At 53.1% G+C, this 17,404-nt stretch overlaps 2 protein-coding genes across 2 annotated transcripts in view; one reads left to right on the forward strand and one right to left on the reverse strand.

Moving 5' to 3' along the window:
- APMAP (adipocyte plasma membrane associated protein) overlaps positions 1-17,404 on the forward strand; it is a 72,799-nt gene that overhangs the window by 40,421 nt on the left and 14,974 nt on the right. The gene's annotated exons all lie outside the window — the stretch shown is intronic.
- CST7 (cystatin F) lies at positions 1,518-13,201 on the reverse strand. Its single transcript, XM_063114615.1, has 5 exons — positions 13,059-13,201; positions 12,558-12,739; positions 3,379-3,551; positions 2,239-2,355; positions 1,518-1,595 (listed from the first exon to the last, which is right to left on the reverse strand). Exons 1-5 carry the CDS (start codon positions 13,199-13,201, stop codon positions 1,518-1,520), a joined length of 693 nt encoding a protein of 230 aa, XP_062970685.1.

Here is a 17,404-nt window from a genome sequence, read left to right on the forward strand (position 1 = left end):
TGCTGTGAGCCTGCAGGCCTGGCTCCAAATGCTGCAAGGACAACGGCCAGGGCTTCATCTTGCACATGTCTTGTGGGGCCATTAGGCTCTGCAGCTGTGTGACTTGTCACCTTGGTAATGTGTGGGGCCCACAGGGTGGTGACCTCCTTAATCCTTTATGGAAGACTGCCTTCAGGGGCCTCAGGAACCACTGAATTGTAAATGTCCTATAGCATTGCTGCCATCACTGTTCCTTAAGTGGCCAGAAGGAGGCTCATTGAGGCAGCAAAGATGAGTGAGGACTTGGAATTATGGTTTCTCTCATCACTGAAGAAAGCCAGAGGGTGATTCATTTTGGTTGTTTACACTAATCAAGTTCACAGCTGAGTGCTAAGATGCCAGACATGTTGGATGCAGATTTTGTTTCCTATTATCAAGTGTGCATTTCTTCAAGGTGACAGCATGCTTTGTACTCTGTACCCCGTCTTGTAATCGTGTCTTTAAGAGGGCCTGGAGAGGAAGAGGTCCACACTTGGGGGCCTGAGGATCATCTTTCCCCTGAGTGAGGCCTCAGAGGCCTCTGGCCATGGGCCAGCTCCAGGGCATCCCCTCTGTGGTCCAGCCTCCAGTTTCTCCCAACTCCAGCTCAAACCCTGACTTTCCTCAGCACACTGGTGTCTGCCAGCCCTCACGCCCCAAGCAGAGTACGCCTGTCCCCCCTTCAGCTTCATTGGGCTCCCTCTGTGGATGGCTCTGTGGGGAGTGATTCCTCCCCACCCATATGCTCAGCCCTCCCAAGCCCTTGGGCCTCAAAGGCAGCAGAGAGAACTCAGGCAGCAGGCCCAAATCTGCAGAAGGCACAGCTGGAGTTGGGATCCCTCCCAGATGGGCTGCTGCCTGCCTTGCCGGCTCATGACACTCATGACAGGGACAGGCTTGCCTGTTTCTGGCTGCTTAGGTCTTCAATGTGTTTTAGCAGCTAATCACTGGACAAACTTCCAAGGGACTTTATGGAAGTAATTTAAATTCGTCAGACCAGTTGGGACTGGGAGCCCTCGCCACACTCACCCACCATCCTGACTCCCCTTTAGAAGGTAACGCAGCCATTGCTGTGAGGTGGTTAGTTCTTTATTTTTATTCACAACTTTACTCATTCATGAAGGGTCAAGATGATCAGTAGCACACTTGGTCCCTCTACCCAGTGCTATAATGCTAATTCAGGCCAAGAGACGGGTCCCTGGCCTCTCCTGGGGAGCCCAAGACCACTGAGGAACTGGGGCAGAAGGGAGCACCCTGGGACAGCCCCCTGACTCGAATAACTCCCACCGAGGACTCAGACCCATATGTACAAACCCCGAATCTAGGCACACGGCATCAGTACAATCAGCCGATTTTAGAAGAAGGTGCAATGTATTTAATCTAGCGGTGGGGCGGCTGTCACCCTCCTGTCTCAGCAACTGTAGTGGCCCATTGGCACTTCCATCTGCTTGCTTGTGATGGCCGGATATCGCAGCCATCATCTTGCAGGAGAGGCGGCATCAGTGACAGCGGAGGACAGGCACCTCGAACCTCTGGAGCCAGGGGATGACCCAGACTTCAGTGTAGCAGCTCAGAGTCTGGAACGAAGATGGGCACGCGTGAGGATCCTGACTCACAGAGGCCCTTCTCCCAGTTCTTATTCTGAAAATTTTCATAACTACAAAAAAGTTGGAAAAATGATTCACGAATATATATTCACCTGTATTTATCAATTCTTAAATTTTGCCACATTTTCTTTCTCTCTGCATCTATGCATGTACGAGGGTACTTCAAAAAGTTCGTGGAAAAATTAAATTATAAGAATATGAATCCTTCCATGAACTTTTTGAGGACCCTTCATGTATATAATTATATGTAATATATATGACATGTCATATGTATCATATATGGAATTTCTGAAATATTTGAAAGCTTTTCTTGCTCTAACCACCTCCCCAAATCCAGAGCGTTTATTCCTGAAAAGTACCTCTCAGGGAGTGGGGGGTGGGTGATTGCAGCAGTGGGACCACGCTGCCCTCAAACCCGCCTTCTTGGGGTGTCTCTGCTTCCCACTCTTGTAACTGGGTGGTATAGGAATACTGGGGTGCCCAGCTCCTCAGGAGTGAGAGCTGGGACCATGTGGACAGAAGTGGTGACAGGGGTGTTTTTCACAGCCCAGGCGGTGAGTGGGGGCTGTGGGAGAGGTGGTGGGTCTGAGGTGGTGAGACCCCTCTGCTTTACCTGCTTCAAGGTGTGGTTGGTTTGGAAGTCACAGTTGTCCAGACTAGGGTGCTTGGTTTTCCTGCAGGTTGTTCGGCCAATTTCCACCTCGAGCATGTACTTCAGGCCTTTCACTATCTGAAAAGGACAAAGGGACAGGATCCTGTGTCACTGGCACAGGATGGCATGGTGGCAGGCTCCTCCACTACAAGCGGGGCCTAGGACAGATGGAGAAGGTGCCCAGCGTACTGGCCAAGGAGAGCACAGGTGGGGGAGGACTGCCTCGGACTCTCAGAGAGCCTCGGATCCAGACCCCTCCCCACAGACTCAAGGTGTTGGCTCATGGTCCTGGGGTTGGGACGCAGGCTTATGTCCCGTTGAGGACGTCTTCCTTCTGCCCAGAACTCTGCACTCGGAGGGCAGACTGGGTTGCCCTGGCCTCCAGGCCAGAGGGGAAGCCGTGCTCCCTCCTCCCATCCTGCTCCAAGTGAACCTGCATCAAATGAACTGAGCACTTATCTCGCTGGCTCCTTCTTCCATTTCTGGAGCCCTGTGTTTTGAGTTTCAAAATAGTCTTTCTCCACTTGGATGCGGCAGTGACCAGGTTCACTCTCCTCAATTGTGTCTCAGAGGAGTCGGGGAACAATTCCTGTTTTTCAGTCTCAGTTCCACCAGATGCTGAGTAAAACTGAGAGATGAGCAAGGCCCTGCTGTGCCCTGCTGGTTCCCCCGGGGACGGAGGGAGTGGGGACAGGAGAGCAGCTTGGGCAAAGCTGCCCTGTGGAAGAACATGCACTGGGGGATGTCAGGGAGTCCCTTGGGGGCTGTGGTGCAGCGATCTGGCAGTGCTGACTGGCGATGCAGTGGCCTGCTCCCTGGCCCAGTGCCTCCATCAGTCCCGCACCATAGGCCTCAGTGCGCCCACCTCTAGGAGCCCCTTTGCAGCCCCTGTCCCACCTTGGTCCCACTCCTAATGGGCTCTGGGCCACAGCCCTGGTGACTGCCCAGGAGGAAGTTTGAGTGAGAGAACAGCTTGGGGCTCTGAGCTGGGCTCCGGGTGACACTGGGTTTGGCCTGGGCATGTGTTCCAGATGGAGGGTGCTTGGCATCTCAGTTCCTGGAGTGTCCCTAGATGCTGGTGACCAGAACCCAGACCCTCACCTGCAGCAGGGCTCTGTTGATGTGGGACTCCTTGAACAAGAAGATGTCATCTGTGCAGTTGTTGAACCTCTCAACACTGTGTCTGGCTGCTTTGAGGACTCCTGGGTCATTGGTCTTTATTGTTTCGGGAAATCCTGGCTTCACATCTGAGTTAAGGACCTGGGAACAGAAATCTGAAAGAGAAACAAAGAAACAGACAAGAACATTGATGTTAGCAGGGCCCTCAGTCCAGGTGTCATACCTCAGGACTTGGTGGTGCTCAGTTCTCTGTGCCCCGTATGGCCCCCAGGCCTGTCCACCCCTCACCTGCCCACCACCACTCACCTGTCCACTTGTTACCTCTCCACCCATACCTCACCTGTCCTCTCCTTACCGGTCCACCTCTCACCTGTCCACCCACCCCTCATCTGTCTACCCCTCACCCATCCACCCACCCCTCACCCGTCCACCCACCCCTCACCCTTCCAACCACCCCTCACCTGTCCACTCCTCACCTGTCCACCCCTACCTGTCCACTCACTCCTCTCCTGTCCACCCTTCATCTGTCCACCCACCCCTCACTTGTCTACCCCTCACTCATCCACTCTCCCTTCACCTGTTCACTCCTCATCTGTTGACCCCCCCACCTGTCCACAGCTCACCCCACAGTGCATTTGTCATACATCCCCATGGGTGCTCCATATCCAAAGTCGAGGAGCATGTGCTGTGGTACAATGATGGAGTCCCTGTCCCTCCATCCCTGCCCACACAGCCCCTTTCAGAACCCAGGGTTATTTGTAACATATGTATTAAAGAAAAACGGAGCATGTCCCCCAGGCGTCAGGATCTCTGGATAGGATGTGGCCTTCGGGTGTTAGAAGTCAGCCGCAGCTTGGCCTGACCCCTGTCGGCTTGTCCCAGCCAGTGGATCCCATGGTGGTGCTGGACCCAGCCCTGCCTCCCCTCCTCTGCACCTGGTCAGCGTCGCCCAGCTCCCAGGCTCAGTGCGGCCCACCTGAGGGCTCCTGCAGAGCATATCTGGGTACACGTCTCTTCTCTCCTGCGAGTGATGGTAAACTTTATTCCTCCCAGCTCTGACTGTGGAGACTGCCTGTGTTGGGGGTGGGGGGGGGGGTCGGCTGGATTTCTGTCACCTTCCAATGCTCTTCTTGACTAAGGAGGCCCATATTTGGATAAAAGATGTGGGAAACAGCGTAAATGCCGCCCTCCCAATCACGTCCCCCAGTGTCTGTGCCAGAGCTAGAAGAGCCCAGAACCATTGATGGTCCTGCTCAGGTCTGGCTGCTGGAACCTGAGTTATTATTCAGCCTTTGTGCCATGCATTCACGGGTGCCCACCAAGCCCTGCCTGAGCCCCTGTCCTACAGGCTCTGGCACGCAGAGCCTTATGTTCGCTGCTGCTGATGTTCCATGATAAGCAAGGAAAACATGGGAGCAGAAAGAGAAGCAAGGCAGGGGAGTGCGGGGCCCATCTGCAGGGATGCCAGATTGAACAGATCCACATGGAGATGCCAGGGGTCGCAGGGGGCCTGGGGTCGCAGGACTCAGGAGACCGGGGCAGCGGAAGGAGGAGGGGCAGGGGAGGAGCTGGGGGCGAGGCCGGCCAGGCGTGGCTGTGTGGTCATTGGGTTGCGGACTTTGGATTTTATTATAAAGAAAATATGCATATAAATAGTGCCCCACAGGTTCTAAACAGCAAAAAGTGAACCGTGGCTTGTAGATGACTTGAATTTGCCTTTCTATCTTTCAATTTTCCTGCGATGGTCACAGGCTACTTCTTGTTGACGCCCCCCGCCCTGTCAAGGCCATGCAGGTGCTCTCCTCCCTGGTTTCCATTTCTTCATGACCCATGGAACCAGCTGGTGTCCCAGCTCCCCCGAGAGCCCGCGTCCCCCCGCGTCCCGTGCCCCCGGGCACAACTGGGCCTTTCCAGTCTCAGGCAGATTGTGTGTGCGTGTGGAGGACGGTGTGCCTCAGGTCATCACCAGCAGCCCCTCTGGTCAGGCTCTGCCACCCTCAGGCGCTGGGTCTGCACTTCCTGCCACAGCGCCAGGCCCTCCTGCAGAGCGCACACGCCCGGGGCCTGCCCTGCAACCCTGAGGCGCTCCCAGAAGCCTACTGCCAAGGGAAGCACAGTCCTCCAGGGCTCTGCAGCGATGGCCACAGCCACAACCACAGCCACATGCAGCTACTGAGCACCTGAAATGTGGCATGTGTTGCTGAGGAAGTGAACTTTGTATTTTTTCTAATCTGGTTAATGCAAAGTAGCCACACTGGCCAGCCCCTGCCTTATGGGACACCTCAGTGTTAGTCATCTCTGGCACGCTGATATTGCCAGAAAATGTGAGGAAACTCTTAGTAAAGAGAAGCACTTTACAAAACTAAAGCCCCCTCTTCCATGCTCTCCCTCCCCTGCAATTGATTTAGAATTTCCCCCTAAACCTTCCCCCCTCCACACACAAACACAATCTGGCTGAGACTGGAAAGACCCATGTGTATCTGGTGGCATGGGACGTGGTCTTTCAGGGGAGCTGGGACACCAGCTGGTTCCATGGGTCGTGAAGAAATGGAAACCAGGGAGGAGAGCACCAGCACGGCCTTGACAGGGCTGGGGGCATCAACAGCAAGTAGCCCGTGACCATCGCAGGAAAATTGACCCAGTGGGTGCACATGAGGCCCCGCCCAGTGTGGAGAACCAGGACAGGGAGGCCTCTGGCCACCGCGCAGCCCACCCGAGGGGCTCCTTTCCTGAGGCAGCGTGAGGGGTGCGTGCTGTAGTGGAAGGAAGGTAGGGAGTGGACAGAGAAGGCATGGTGGGTCTGTGGGAGTTCTGTGATCTTGGGGATGTCCTGCCACCTCTGGTCATCAGCCTCATTTGTAAAAGGACCCCTCCTGGCAAAAGGGTCTCCCCTAGTCGGTTCCCAGGCCAGAAGGCAAAGCTTAGAGGTGGGAAGGCTCCCGTGCTTAAGCAGCCGAGAGAACCAGGCCTCCTATCCCTGGGCAAGAAGCACACTGCTAGTGCCCCACCCCATAGGGGACAGTGGCCACGCGCTGGTTGGGGGGCTCTCCACAACTGTGTCCTGCACAAGCACTTTCCTCCACAGTGGTCTAGCTTCATACAACCCCACAGAACCACCGAAGCCCTTGCCTAAGGTCTCTGAGGATGGACAGGACAAAAGCCACTTTGTTCCTTGAGCACCAAGAGCCGGGTTTAGTCGTCTGGGGGAGGCCTGAAACCTACATTTCCCCAGGCTCCAGGTGACTCTGACCCAGGTGGTGGTCTTGGGGGTTTCATGGAAGGGAGGGAGGGGCCTGATGCCCGAGGCTGCTCCCCAGGTACCTGTGCTTGCTGATGACAGGAAGTCGAGTGTGGTTTTAGTTACAACAAAAAATTGTTTTTGAAACCAACTTGGTGTCTAAACATCAGAGAAAGAAAGAAGACTTTTATGGAAGGGATAGTGTTTTCATTGTATTTGTGTCATCAGAGATTAATGGATTTTTTTTTCCCTCATGGTGGATTAATATGGCTATCCATTTTTTTTCTTTGTAAAAACTACACCTATGCCTTTTTCTGATTATGAACTTATTTTGGGTAGGAAATTTGAAAAATACAGAAGGATATAAAAAAAATAAAAATTATTCTCAACATCTCGAAGGTAATGACTATTAACTTTTTTTAAAAATAAAATGTGTGTATTAAATTTATTTGCTTGAATTTCACAGAATTAAAAAAATGAAATGAAAGGTTATGCTGAACTTCAGATAAATGTCACTTCCAAACATGTGACGTTAGTTCCTAAAAGATTGTGGTAAAGTTACAAAAAGATTATGAAAAATATTGAAGTTGGTTTATTTTTATTTAACTGCATTGTCCTTACAATGTAGGCTTCAAGTCAGTAAACCAACTGTCTGACAGTTATCTAAAGAAATAGTAAAAGGTCCATTTTTAATTAAAAAAATTTAAAAAGTCAAACCTATTTTTAGGACGATTCTTCAAGAGAGATTAACAGGGAAAGGCTGATCTTTAAGAATAAACATTCCAAAGAAGCAAATTGCCTTTAGGGAAGAAAGTCAGCAACCAGGTAGGTGGTGAGCAAATGCACTGGCTCTTGAGTGCCCGGCCTGGGCACCTCTGGGGTCTGTGGGCCTTCGGGGGTGCGAGCTGCCGTTTTCTGAGCAGGTGCGAGAGCCTGCTCTGGGAGAGGGCCTCCTGTAGGATCTGCTCCTTCTCCCACCTCCGCAGGGCAGAGTTAACGTCCCCATTCTACAGGCCAGGAAACTGAGGGCTCTGGGAGTGCAGGTTTGACCAGTTCTAAAGGTCGTGCTCTTTTTTTCCTCATTCAAGACGTATTTATTGGCAGGTGAGGTGAGAGATGCAAAGACATTCAGAGACAGACCCCGGCCTAGGAGGGGCCTCCAGTCTCAGCGGTAGGTTGAGCAGGAAGCTGTGGGCAGGTGCAGTCAGAAAGTGGCTGAAGTGACCTGGGGGCGGGGGGAGCTGAGTGGTGAGGAAAAGAACAGGATTTAGCTGGAGGCTGGTGCAGGTGAGTCCAGGGGGCTGTCTCAGACAGTGGCAGCCAGCATGGTGCTGGCCTGGGGTACGAGAACTTAAAGAACAAACATAAAATTCTTCTGCACGGGGACAATGCTTGGGGGCATGCCAGGCCCACTCAGGACTGTGCAGGTGCCTCCGACGAGCAGCACCACCCCCACCCAGACCGCTGGGTTGAGCCCGGTCTCAGGGTCAGAGTCGCCCCCAGAGTGCAGTGCTGACCCCAGCCCACCACTGCTGCCAGCGCTGGGTGGGTAGGGGGGCTACACCCCTAAAGGTGGGTAGGGGGAGGTGGCTGAGGGAGGAGCCGCCTGGCAGTGACCTGCCCCTTGGGGTTAGGGGACTTGGAGGGAAGATCAGGGCCCATGGCAGTAGGAGATGTGTGGGGCGCTGCCCCCAGGATGCACAGAGGGGCCGTGAGCACCCAGGTGCAACGTGCTGGCGGGTCTGAACAGAGGGCAACTGAGGAGATGGCACAAAGGCTGTCCTGGGAAGGAGGGCTCGTGGGTGGCAGACCCTCCCCACCTCCTGCCCTTCACCAGCTCAGCACTTGCTGGTCCCCGCAAGCTCCACGGCTGTTCCAGGCCCAGCGCTAATGGATGCCCTGGGCATCCTCTTCTGTAAACCACCTCCGAGTCCTCTTCAGTGCCAACAGTCCATGATTCAAAGAATTCTAGGGGTCGTTACTCTCCCTGGTGGGGACGATCGGAACGGAAGCAAGCTCGGAGGGAACATCCTGTTTCTTACTTAAAAACATACTTTTTCCATATTAATCACAATTGATTCCTATTCCAACATTCCTGTTCCACCTCCACACCCTTCTTCCGAACCCTGACACTGGCTGACCTTTGGGTTCATTTTGCACACGACGGCTCTACATCCCACTTCCGTGGGCTCTGTCTCCCCTGCCAGCCTCTGAGTGTCCTTCACTTAAAGGACACACTTGGATGTACAGACTCTTCATGAAAACATCTAAGAGTTTAAATGAAATTCAAAGTTGAGCAGGTGACATTAAAGCTTGGGGACACTGTCAGTAACCAGAGTGTTAGTTACAGCAATCGTTAACTATTTTCATGGAGATTAAAGAGGATATAATCTTCCCTCAAGTTACCAGCAAACACACAGGTAAATGTGTGCAACCTCTGGAGCCTTTTGGGAGCCTTCCCTAAGAAGCTCCAGAAGTTGCTGGTAAAATAATCCAGTAGCAAATTTTGGGTGAACATCCCTTAATTTATTTTTCTGAGGAACGAAGACACACAGGATGCCTGTTCCCATAGGAGGGCAACAGGACTTGTGACACTGGGCGCATTGCCGCTATTGAAGCTGTGCGGGAGGCCGTGTCCTTTGGATAGCCTTCCTCCTCTTCTCCTGTCCCCCCCCGCCACCCCCGTCAGGGAAGGGAGTTTGTGTACTTAGCTGGAAAGCGGTGGTGTTCAGGGGAAGCTGGCATCACCCACCACCTTCCTCTTTTCAGAGTGTCCTAGTTGTGGCCTGGGAGGCTGGGGACCCAGCTTGCAAAACCATCTCTGAGCAGACACTCCTGCTGATGCCTGAGATGGTCTGTGTCACCTAGGTTGCCCTCGTGCGGGCCGGTGCTGAGCAGGGTGCTTGGACTCTGGCAAAGGGGGTCCCATCGGTCCCATCTCCTAGAGTTTAGTCTGGAGGGCCGCGCCTGAGGCCTGGGGTGGCGGGAGATGAATGTCTCGACCAGGGTTGCTGGTGTCCAGTATCTGTTCCTCTCCCAGGACACCGTCAACTTCCAGTGAGTCTGGGCCCCTGCTCTGGATTATGTGTGGCCACACCTGCCAGCTGCACTCTGGGGTCTCTGAGTGGTAATGAATGGGCCCATTGTTTTGAGTACACATGTGTCCCCCGTCACAAACGGGGTGCTGGTCTCTCCAGGACAAGTTCTGTCCTTAACTCATGGGGATGCACCCGGAGTGTGAATCCCAGCCCTGCCTTTCACTGGCAGTGCAGCCTTGGGCAAGCCTTCTGATCTCTCTGAGCCTCCACTGTCCCATCTGTAAAATGGGGATATGTGAGGGCAAACAGATGTCCCCATTGGGAAAAGAAATCTCATATGCACAGGATGTGGGCCAGTGGTCCCCGCCAGGCCCAGCCCTAGCCTGCAGTAGTTTCCATGGTCTCTCCCAGGGTACAGGTGGTCTCCTTGCTGCAAGTGGTCTCTAGATGAGATGCAGTGCTCCCACCCCTTGCTACTGGTAACCAAGGACTGGCATCCCCTTGCAGATGGAGAAGCAGGTGGCCACTTGACCCCAGGGCCCTGCCCAGGCAGATGGGCTTTTGCAAGCTTGTCTGGAGGCAAGGGTGAGGGGGGGGCGGGGGCAGAGTGTGACGTGACAGCCCAGTGGGGCTTCCTGGAAGAGATGCAGTTAGGCTGAGAAAGAAGAAGTGCTTTTCATCTTCGCCAGTGGCAAACGGGCAGGGAAGCCAATGTAGCAATTTCCTAAGCTCTGAGGGCTCAGGGAAGAAAGGTGCCCTGGGGAGCTCAGTGGTCAGGCCCGTGCACCTTGGTGCGTGGGTGTGGAGAGAAGCCCAATGCCCAGATGGCCCCCCAGTCGCACCTCAGGAAGGCTCTGGGAGGAAGCAAGGGAGACTGCAGGAGTCACGGGCAAGGGGCACGGATTCTAGTCGGGTATTCTGCGTCTGTCTGACTACCAGACAGAGGGACCTCCAAGCACCCACACTGCACAGATGGGGACCCACGGCCCTTGCTGGGAGCACCAGAAATGATTGCAGTGCCTGGGGGAGGGCTTGGCGGGGAGTCACCAGCACAGCAGAGGAAGGGCCTGCAGTGGCCACACTCAGAAGCAGGGTGCTTGGGGCGGCTGCTGAGAGTGCCCTGGGCCCGCCATGTGCCACCACTATGAGAGGGATTTCCTGAGCCACCCCAACAAGCCTCTGCAGGGCCTGAGAGGGGGACGCAGTTACTGTCCCATGTCATGGATGATGGGACAGGGCCTTTGGGAGGCTCAGGTTGCACAGCTGGTAGGAGGGGGTCTGTGGTGCCCCAGGGTCCCTGTGTGCGAGTGTGGACTCTGGAGCCTCTGTGTGGGGTGTGGGGGCAGGGCAGCTCTGATGGGGAAAGTGCTGGGAAGGGCTCTGCCAGCATCACACGCCAGCTCGGGAAAGCAGCACCACCAGTGACAACGACACACGCAGTTGTCCAGCCCGTGGGCCTCGCGGAGTCCCCCACAGTCCTTTTTCTCTCTTGTCCCCGCTTTGTTAGATGAGGACACTGAGGTAAGCAGAACTTAGGAAAATCACTGACAGCAAGCACGTGTTAGGACAGCAGGCCCCATGGGCCCTCCACGAGACCCTTGACTGAGGTTTGGTGAAGGAGCGGCTTCTCTGGGTGTCCACCTTCTACCCCCGGCTTACCCTCTTAGACTTAGATGGCACAAATCAGGACAGAACCAGGATGAGGGGACCCTGTGAGGCCAGGAAGGGGGTCGAGGGTGTGACAAGAACAAGACAGGGAGCAGGACAGGCAGCGGGGGCTGGAGTGCTGCTCCCAGCCCAGTGCTAGCTCTGGGCCTCCCAGTTACCACGTGTCACCACGTATCTGCTGAGACCCACCCGAGCCTGCTGCAGCTTGTCCCCATCACTGAGAGTCGAGGCTGCCCCCTGCTCTGACTGTGCCCTTGGCTCCTGAATTGCAGCACCCATCCTAGGCCGGGTCTAGGGGCCTGAGGCAGTGACCCCAGCGTCACGGGCTCCTCAGCCTCTGTGTTCACCATGAGGGGTGTGACCTGGGTGTTGCTGGGGCCTGAGCACCCTCTGCCCATTTGCCCATGCTCCAGCCCTCTTCCAAAGAGGAAGGAGGGTAGAAAACAGCCACTGTCTGGGTGCTGTCCCTACCTGCTGGGCGGTGGGCTGGGCGACTTGGCAGGTCACTTCAGCCTGCTGGCACCAGCTTCCTGACCAGTTACATGAGGCGGGGGCCCTCTAGGGTCTGTGATCCTGCGGGCCGGGCGGGTATTGCCCAGCTTTCTTTGTGGGGCACAGGAGGCAGGCACTCACGGCTGTGTGACTCGGGTGAGTCATTTGACTTCTCTGTGCCTCCGTTTCCCAGTGCATAGGAAGCATCCTCTTCTTTTTCACTGCCTCCCTCCCCAGTGCAGGCCTTCAGGGTGCAGATTTCAGGAAGCATGAAAGTGTATGATCGGTGGGGTCCCTGCAGCCAAGTCACAAGACAGCGACCGGCAGGCAGGAAGGACGAGCCATCAGATAAAAACCAGCTAACCGCTAGCGCATTCCCCACTCTGTCCCCGTGGAGGGGCCTTTCCCAGGCCACCATGCAGAGCTGGGAGTGGCAGGCGATAGAGGACACTTCCCTCATCCCTAACAAAGGCAGCTCCCAGACTCTCCATCCCTGAAGCCTGCTCCTCCCAAAGGCAGCTGTCACCAGGACCAGGAGCCCTTCATCCGCCATGTGGTCCCCGCAGGGCTCCAAGCCAGCAGACTGTCCTGGGGAGGACCCAGGGTGGGGAGGAAGCTCCCAGTACCCCTGCTGCTATCAAGCGATCTCAGGGAGTACACCCCAGGATGCTGCCAGAGTCCCAGATCCCCTGATGTGAAGCAGCCAGGGGAGACCCTCCTCTTACCTTGGGAAGGGCCCCCGGCGGTGCTCAGGACAAGGCAGCAGAAGGCGAGCAGCGCCGCATCTGGCCACATGGCTGCCTGGGCAGAGGGCTGTGCAGCACAGCGGTCGGTGCCTGCGCCCAGCCACCTCGTGCTGTGCTGGGGCGTGAGTGTTGGGGGGAGCGGGGGGGCGTGGAGCCCCGCCCTGCAAATGGCCCAGTGTTGGGGCAGAAGTGGGGGCTGCCAGCTTTGGGGCTTGGCTGGGATGGCTTTTTGCTGAATCATTTTGGCCAGAAGCTCTTCTCACCTCCAGATCTATCGGCCACAAAGTCAACCGCTTCCTTTATAGAAGTTTCCAAGCAACGACCCTTTGCTGGGGGAGGAGGAAGGTCGGTGAGACCTGCGAACAATCCTGGTGTCATTTTCTACCCTTGACCCACACATGGAAGAGACGTTGCATTAAAAAAAAATTAGGAGGGATTTTCAGAAGCTGAACTGCTTGATTTTCCTTCTCCGCCCTATACACGGCTACCACCCGGCATTCTGAGTGGCCCCGGGCAGGAGACTCTCCACTCCCCTGGTGTGAGTGGGCATCTGCCCCTGGGAACTCGGCAGGAAAACAGGATCCAGACTGCAGCTTCCCGGGACGAACGTCGTCAGCGCACATGCTGCCTCTGGGTGATTTCTGCACCTGGAAATCAAGAGATGAGCAGGGTTTGCTGATCAAGTGAGCCAGTGAAGGAAGGAGCAGGATGTGGCCCAGAGGTCTCACACCCTGGCAGTGAGTCTGTTTATGTGCCCAGCCCCGGATCTGGTTTGAATCCGCCACTCTGCTTCTTAACACCTGAGTGACCTTAGGCGAGGAGCCTCAGTTTACCTCTGAGAGGGTTGGATGGGGATTTGGGGCCTTCCTCAGTGTAAGTGCTCCTGGCTTGCATTGGAGCAAGCTGCAATAGCTTCAGCTTCAGGGAGGTTCATTCAGGTAGTAGGAAGGAGATGCCGGAGCCTCCAGCTCACTGTGTGTGCGCACATGCATGCAAGAGTAGGCACTGTGTGTGTTCACATGCGTGCATGAGTATGCACTGTGTGTGTACAGATGCGTGCATGAATGTGCACCCTCACCACCCAGGTTCTTGGACATGCAGACTCTGAATCAGAGCCTTCATTTCATCCCAGGGGAAGCTGTGCCCCAGGTAGTTCCTGCTGGTCATACCATATTTCAGGCAGGGAGATCTGGGTTCGTGGGACCTGCACAAGCCACATAATCTCTCAGAGCCTCTCTGTTTCCTGGCCATTCACAGACTTGTTGTGAGGGCTGTTGTCAGGAAAATGCATTCATCACAGGGCATGGTAGATGGTAGTGCTCAATAAATGGTGGCTGCTGTGACTACTTGCCCTGCTCTGCCCGGTCCTGGGACCCTCATCCTCTGGCTCTTAGCAGCTGTGACATGATGCTCCAGGCCAGTGTTCCATCTGACAGGCTCCGTGCCCTGATGGCATGTGTTATGTCTGGGATTCACCCAGCAGCAGGAGAAGTGGGGTGCCACATTGGTGTCTTTGTCCTCAACCAAGCACGAGGCCAGGAGGTGGGGGCTCAGCCCTCCAGTAAGTCAGGTGCATCAGCTGTTATTACTGCTCATTGTCATTAGTATTGTGTGTGACCCTCACTTTAAAAACACTGGATGGAGCTCAGAGCAGTTATGGGACTTGCCCCTATCACCGCATCTTCTCTGGGCCTCGGCCCCCTTCAGCTGTGAATGTGGGTGTTGCTCACTGCTGTTCTCCTGCTTCGCCAGCCCCAGGCCTGCTGGGTGAGCAAAAGCACAGGGAGGCTCTTGCTAAGTCAAAGTGCCACAGCAGGAAGGGTCTGCTGTTACAACAACATTGTGACAGGTTCCTGGGGGGGGAGAAGTGTGTGTGTGTGCGTGTACATGCTGTTATGGGTATATATGTGTGTAACTGTGTTTAACTGTATCTGTGTGTGTATGCATGTGTGTTCAGGAGTCCATCTGAGTGCAAATGTGTATCAGTATGTTTTCTGAGTGTGTAAGAAACATGTATATGTGTGTAAGTCCGTGTGAGCATGTGTTTATTTATGTACGTTGTGATGGTTAATTTTATGTGTCAACATGGCTGGGCCATAGGGTGCCCACATTTTTGGTTAAACATTATATTATTCTGGGTGTGTCTGTGAGGGTGTTTCTGGGTGAGATTAATATTTGAATTTGTAGATTGAGTGAAGCAGATTGCCCTCCCCAGTTGCATGGGCCTCATCCAATTCATCGAAGGCCAGAATAGAATAAGAGGCTGAGTAAGAAAGAATTCTCTCTCTCTGCCTCACTGTCTTTGAGCTGCAACGTCAGTCTTCTCTTGCCTTTGAACTTGTACTGCAACTTACATCTTGGACCTCCTGGTTCTCAGGCCTTCAGACTTGACCTGGAAATTACACTATAAGCTGTCCTTGGTCTGGACTTCTGAGCCTCCATAACTGTGTGAACCAATTTCTTAGAATAAATTATGTGTATTTAAAATATATCCATCTCCATCTCTATATCTGTTTATCTATATTTCCTATTGGTTTTGTTTTTATGGATAACTGTGACTAATACAGATTTTGGTACCAGGAGTGGGGTTCTAAAGGAACAGAATTTTAAGAATAAATTTTCTGAATTGATTCTGGGATGTATGGAATTGGCTCTCTAATCTAATTAGATTTAAAGACTTCTAATGACTCTATTTCCAGTAATAAAGAGAGCACTGATAGTCCATGCCATGATCTCACGATACAGATATGCAAAATATATTCATTGGATACTCCTAATTAACCACTTGTAAGAAAGAAGTTGCTGAGTGACTGTCACTTTTGTACAGCTAACAAATACAATAAGGTTGGCTGGTTGCTCCTAACATCATTGGAAAAAATGGTGAAAGAAAAGGATGAACTCAAGAATATGAATTCTCAGCTCAACTGCTGCATAAATGACCTGAAAGCTTCTATGTATGCCCTGAAGGAGACATTTATCTCCTGCAGCCACAGACTGAGATTGCTGAAAATCAAATGAAGAATCTCATACTTCCATTGAATGAATGTAAGTTGAACTCTGAGCCTTGGAGGAGTCTGCTGTTAAAATGAGGGCATTGATTAACAAAGAGTGGGATCCTATAGGTCGGAATGGGGATGTATTATTCTGTTTTTGTTGCTTATAAATACCTGAAACTGGGTGGTTTATAAAGAAAACGAAATTTATTGCTTATAGATCAGAGGCTGAAAAGTCCAAAGTCCAGGGAGCACATCTGGTGAGGGTCTTCTTTAGTGGTGGCTTTACAGCAATGCAGGGGTCTCACATGGCAGAAAATGGTGGAGCAGAGGGAGAGAGTTCCTTATGCACTCTCTTTTTGAAGTCCTCAGAACCACACACCTGACCACCGTTATTAATCCATTCACTCTGGCATGGTCCTACAATCTAATCACCTCTTCAAGGGCCCACCTTTGAATTACTATAATAGGATTTCCCACTCTCAACAGTTACAGTGGGGATTTAAGCTTCAATGGTGAGGGTCGGTGGGGGATGCAATCTACAGCATTCTGCCCGGACTCCCCAAAGCTCAGTTCCTTTTCACATACAAATACATTAATTTATTCCCCAAAGTCTTAACTTGTTTCAACTCTAAAGTCCAAAGTTCAAAGTCTCATCTGTGAACTTAAAACAAGTTATCTACTTCCAAGATACAATGGTGCGACAAGCGTAGGGTACATAGTCCCATTCAAAGAGAGAGAGAGAGATAGGCCAAAAGAAAGAGGTAACACATCCCAAACAAGTCCGAAACACAGCAGGGCAGACGTTAAATCTCAAAGCTGGTGAATCATGTAGTTTGACTCCATGTTTGATGTCCTCTGCATGCTGGTGTGGGGATGGGTCCCCAAGTCCTCAGGCTTGACACAGAAGCTCCACTTTTATGGCTTTCCTGGTCTCAGGTGATGCTTCAGTTCTTGCAGGCTGGTATTGCATGCTGGTAGCCTCACGATTCTGCATCTTCTTTACCAGTGGACAAGGCCTCCCAATTCCCTGTCTGAGGGGACTGACCCTGCATTATCTGAAGAAACTGTGATGGCCTCCCCTGGGGCAGTTGCCATGTGAGACAACGCTGCTTCTCCTCAGGACCCACTGCACCAGCCCCTTTGCTTCTAGGCCTATAACCAGACTCAAGTCCCAGCAGGTGCCCAAAGGTGAGGTACAAAGTATGACCTGTGATGAGGTGCACCAAACTCCAAAAGAGCTATTTGAGTTTTCTATTTTATACAAATGGAAATCTAGAGGACATGTGTGGGTAGATCTTAAGGGTTTGGGTAATGGTGGAGGAAACAAAGTTGGATCGGTTGAATTTATTGGCATGAGCTCACTAAGCAGAGATTCTGCATGTAATGTTACAGATCAGAGGTTAGAAAGGACTCTAACAGTGCTTTGTTGGTTGGCTGAAGCACGGACCAAAAGGTGGCTCACAGGAAGTGAGCTGGAAATGCTGGACCTGCCTTGGTTTAATGTAGAGGAAGAGAGTCCAAGGCGTAGAGCGATTGGAATGTTAGAGTGCGCCTGTCATTTAGGATCGACTCGCCCACACTGGGAGGGTCCAGAAGATACACCTTTCACCACAATTGTGAGAGATAAGTGTCTGAGGGGAGCCCCAGCATCTTGAAGAGCTCTGTGACCACTCTTCTCTCAAGGGCCACACCTTACAGTGGGACCTGCAGCCACTCGACTTGGAAACGTAAATGCAACAGAAATAATTGGATCCTGGGCAGCAGGGACAAATCGGGGTACTTAGGCACCAAAGGAAAGGTGGGCATGGCTACTGTAACAGACAGCAGAGC

The sequence above is a fragment of the Cynocephalus volans genome, chromosome 11 (genome assembly GCF_027409185.1).
Source record: "Cynocephalus volans isolate mCynVol1 chromosome 11, mCynVol1.pri, whole genome shotgun sequence".
Lineage (NCBI taxonomy): Eukaryota > Metazoa > Chordata > Mammalia > Dermoptera > Cynocephalidae > Cynocephalus > Cynocephalus volans.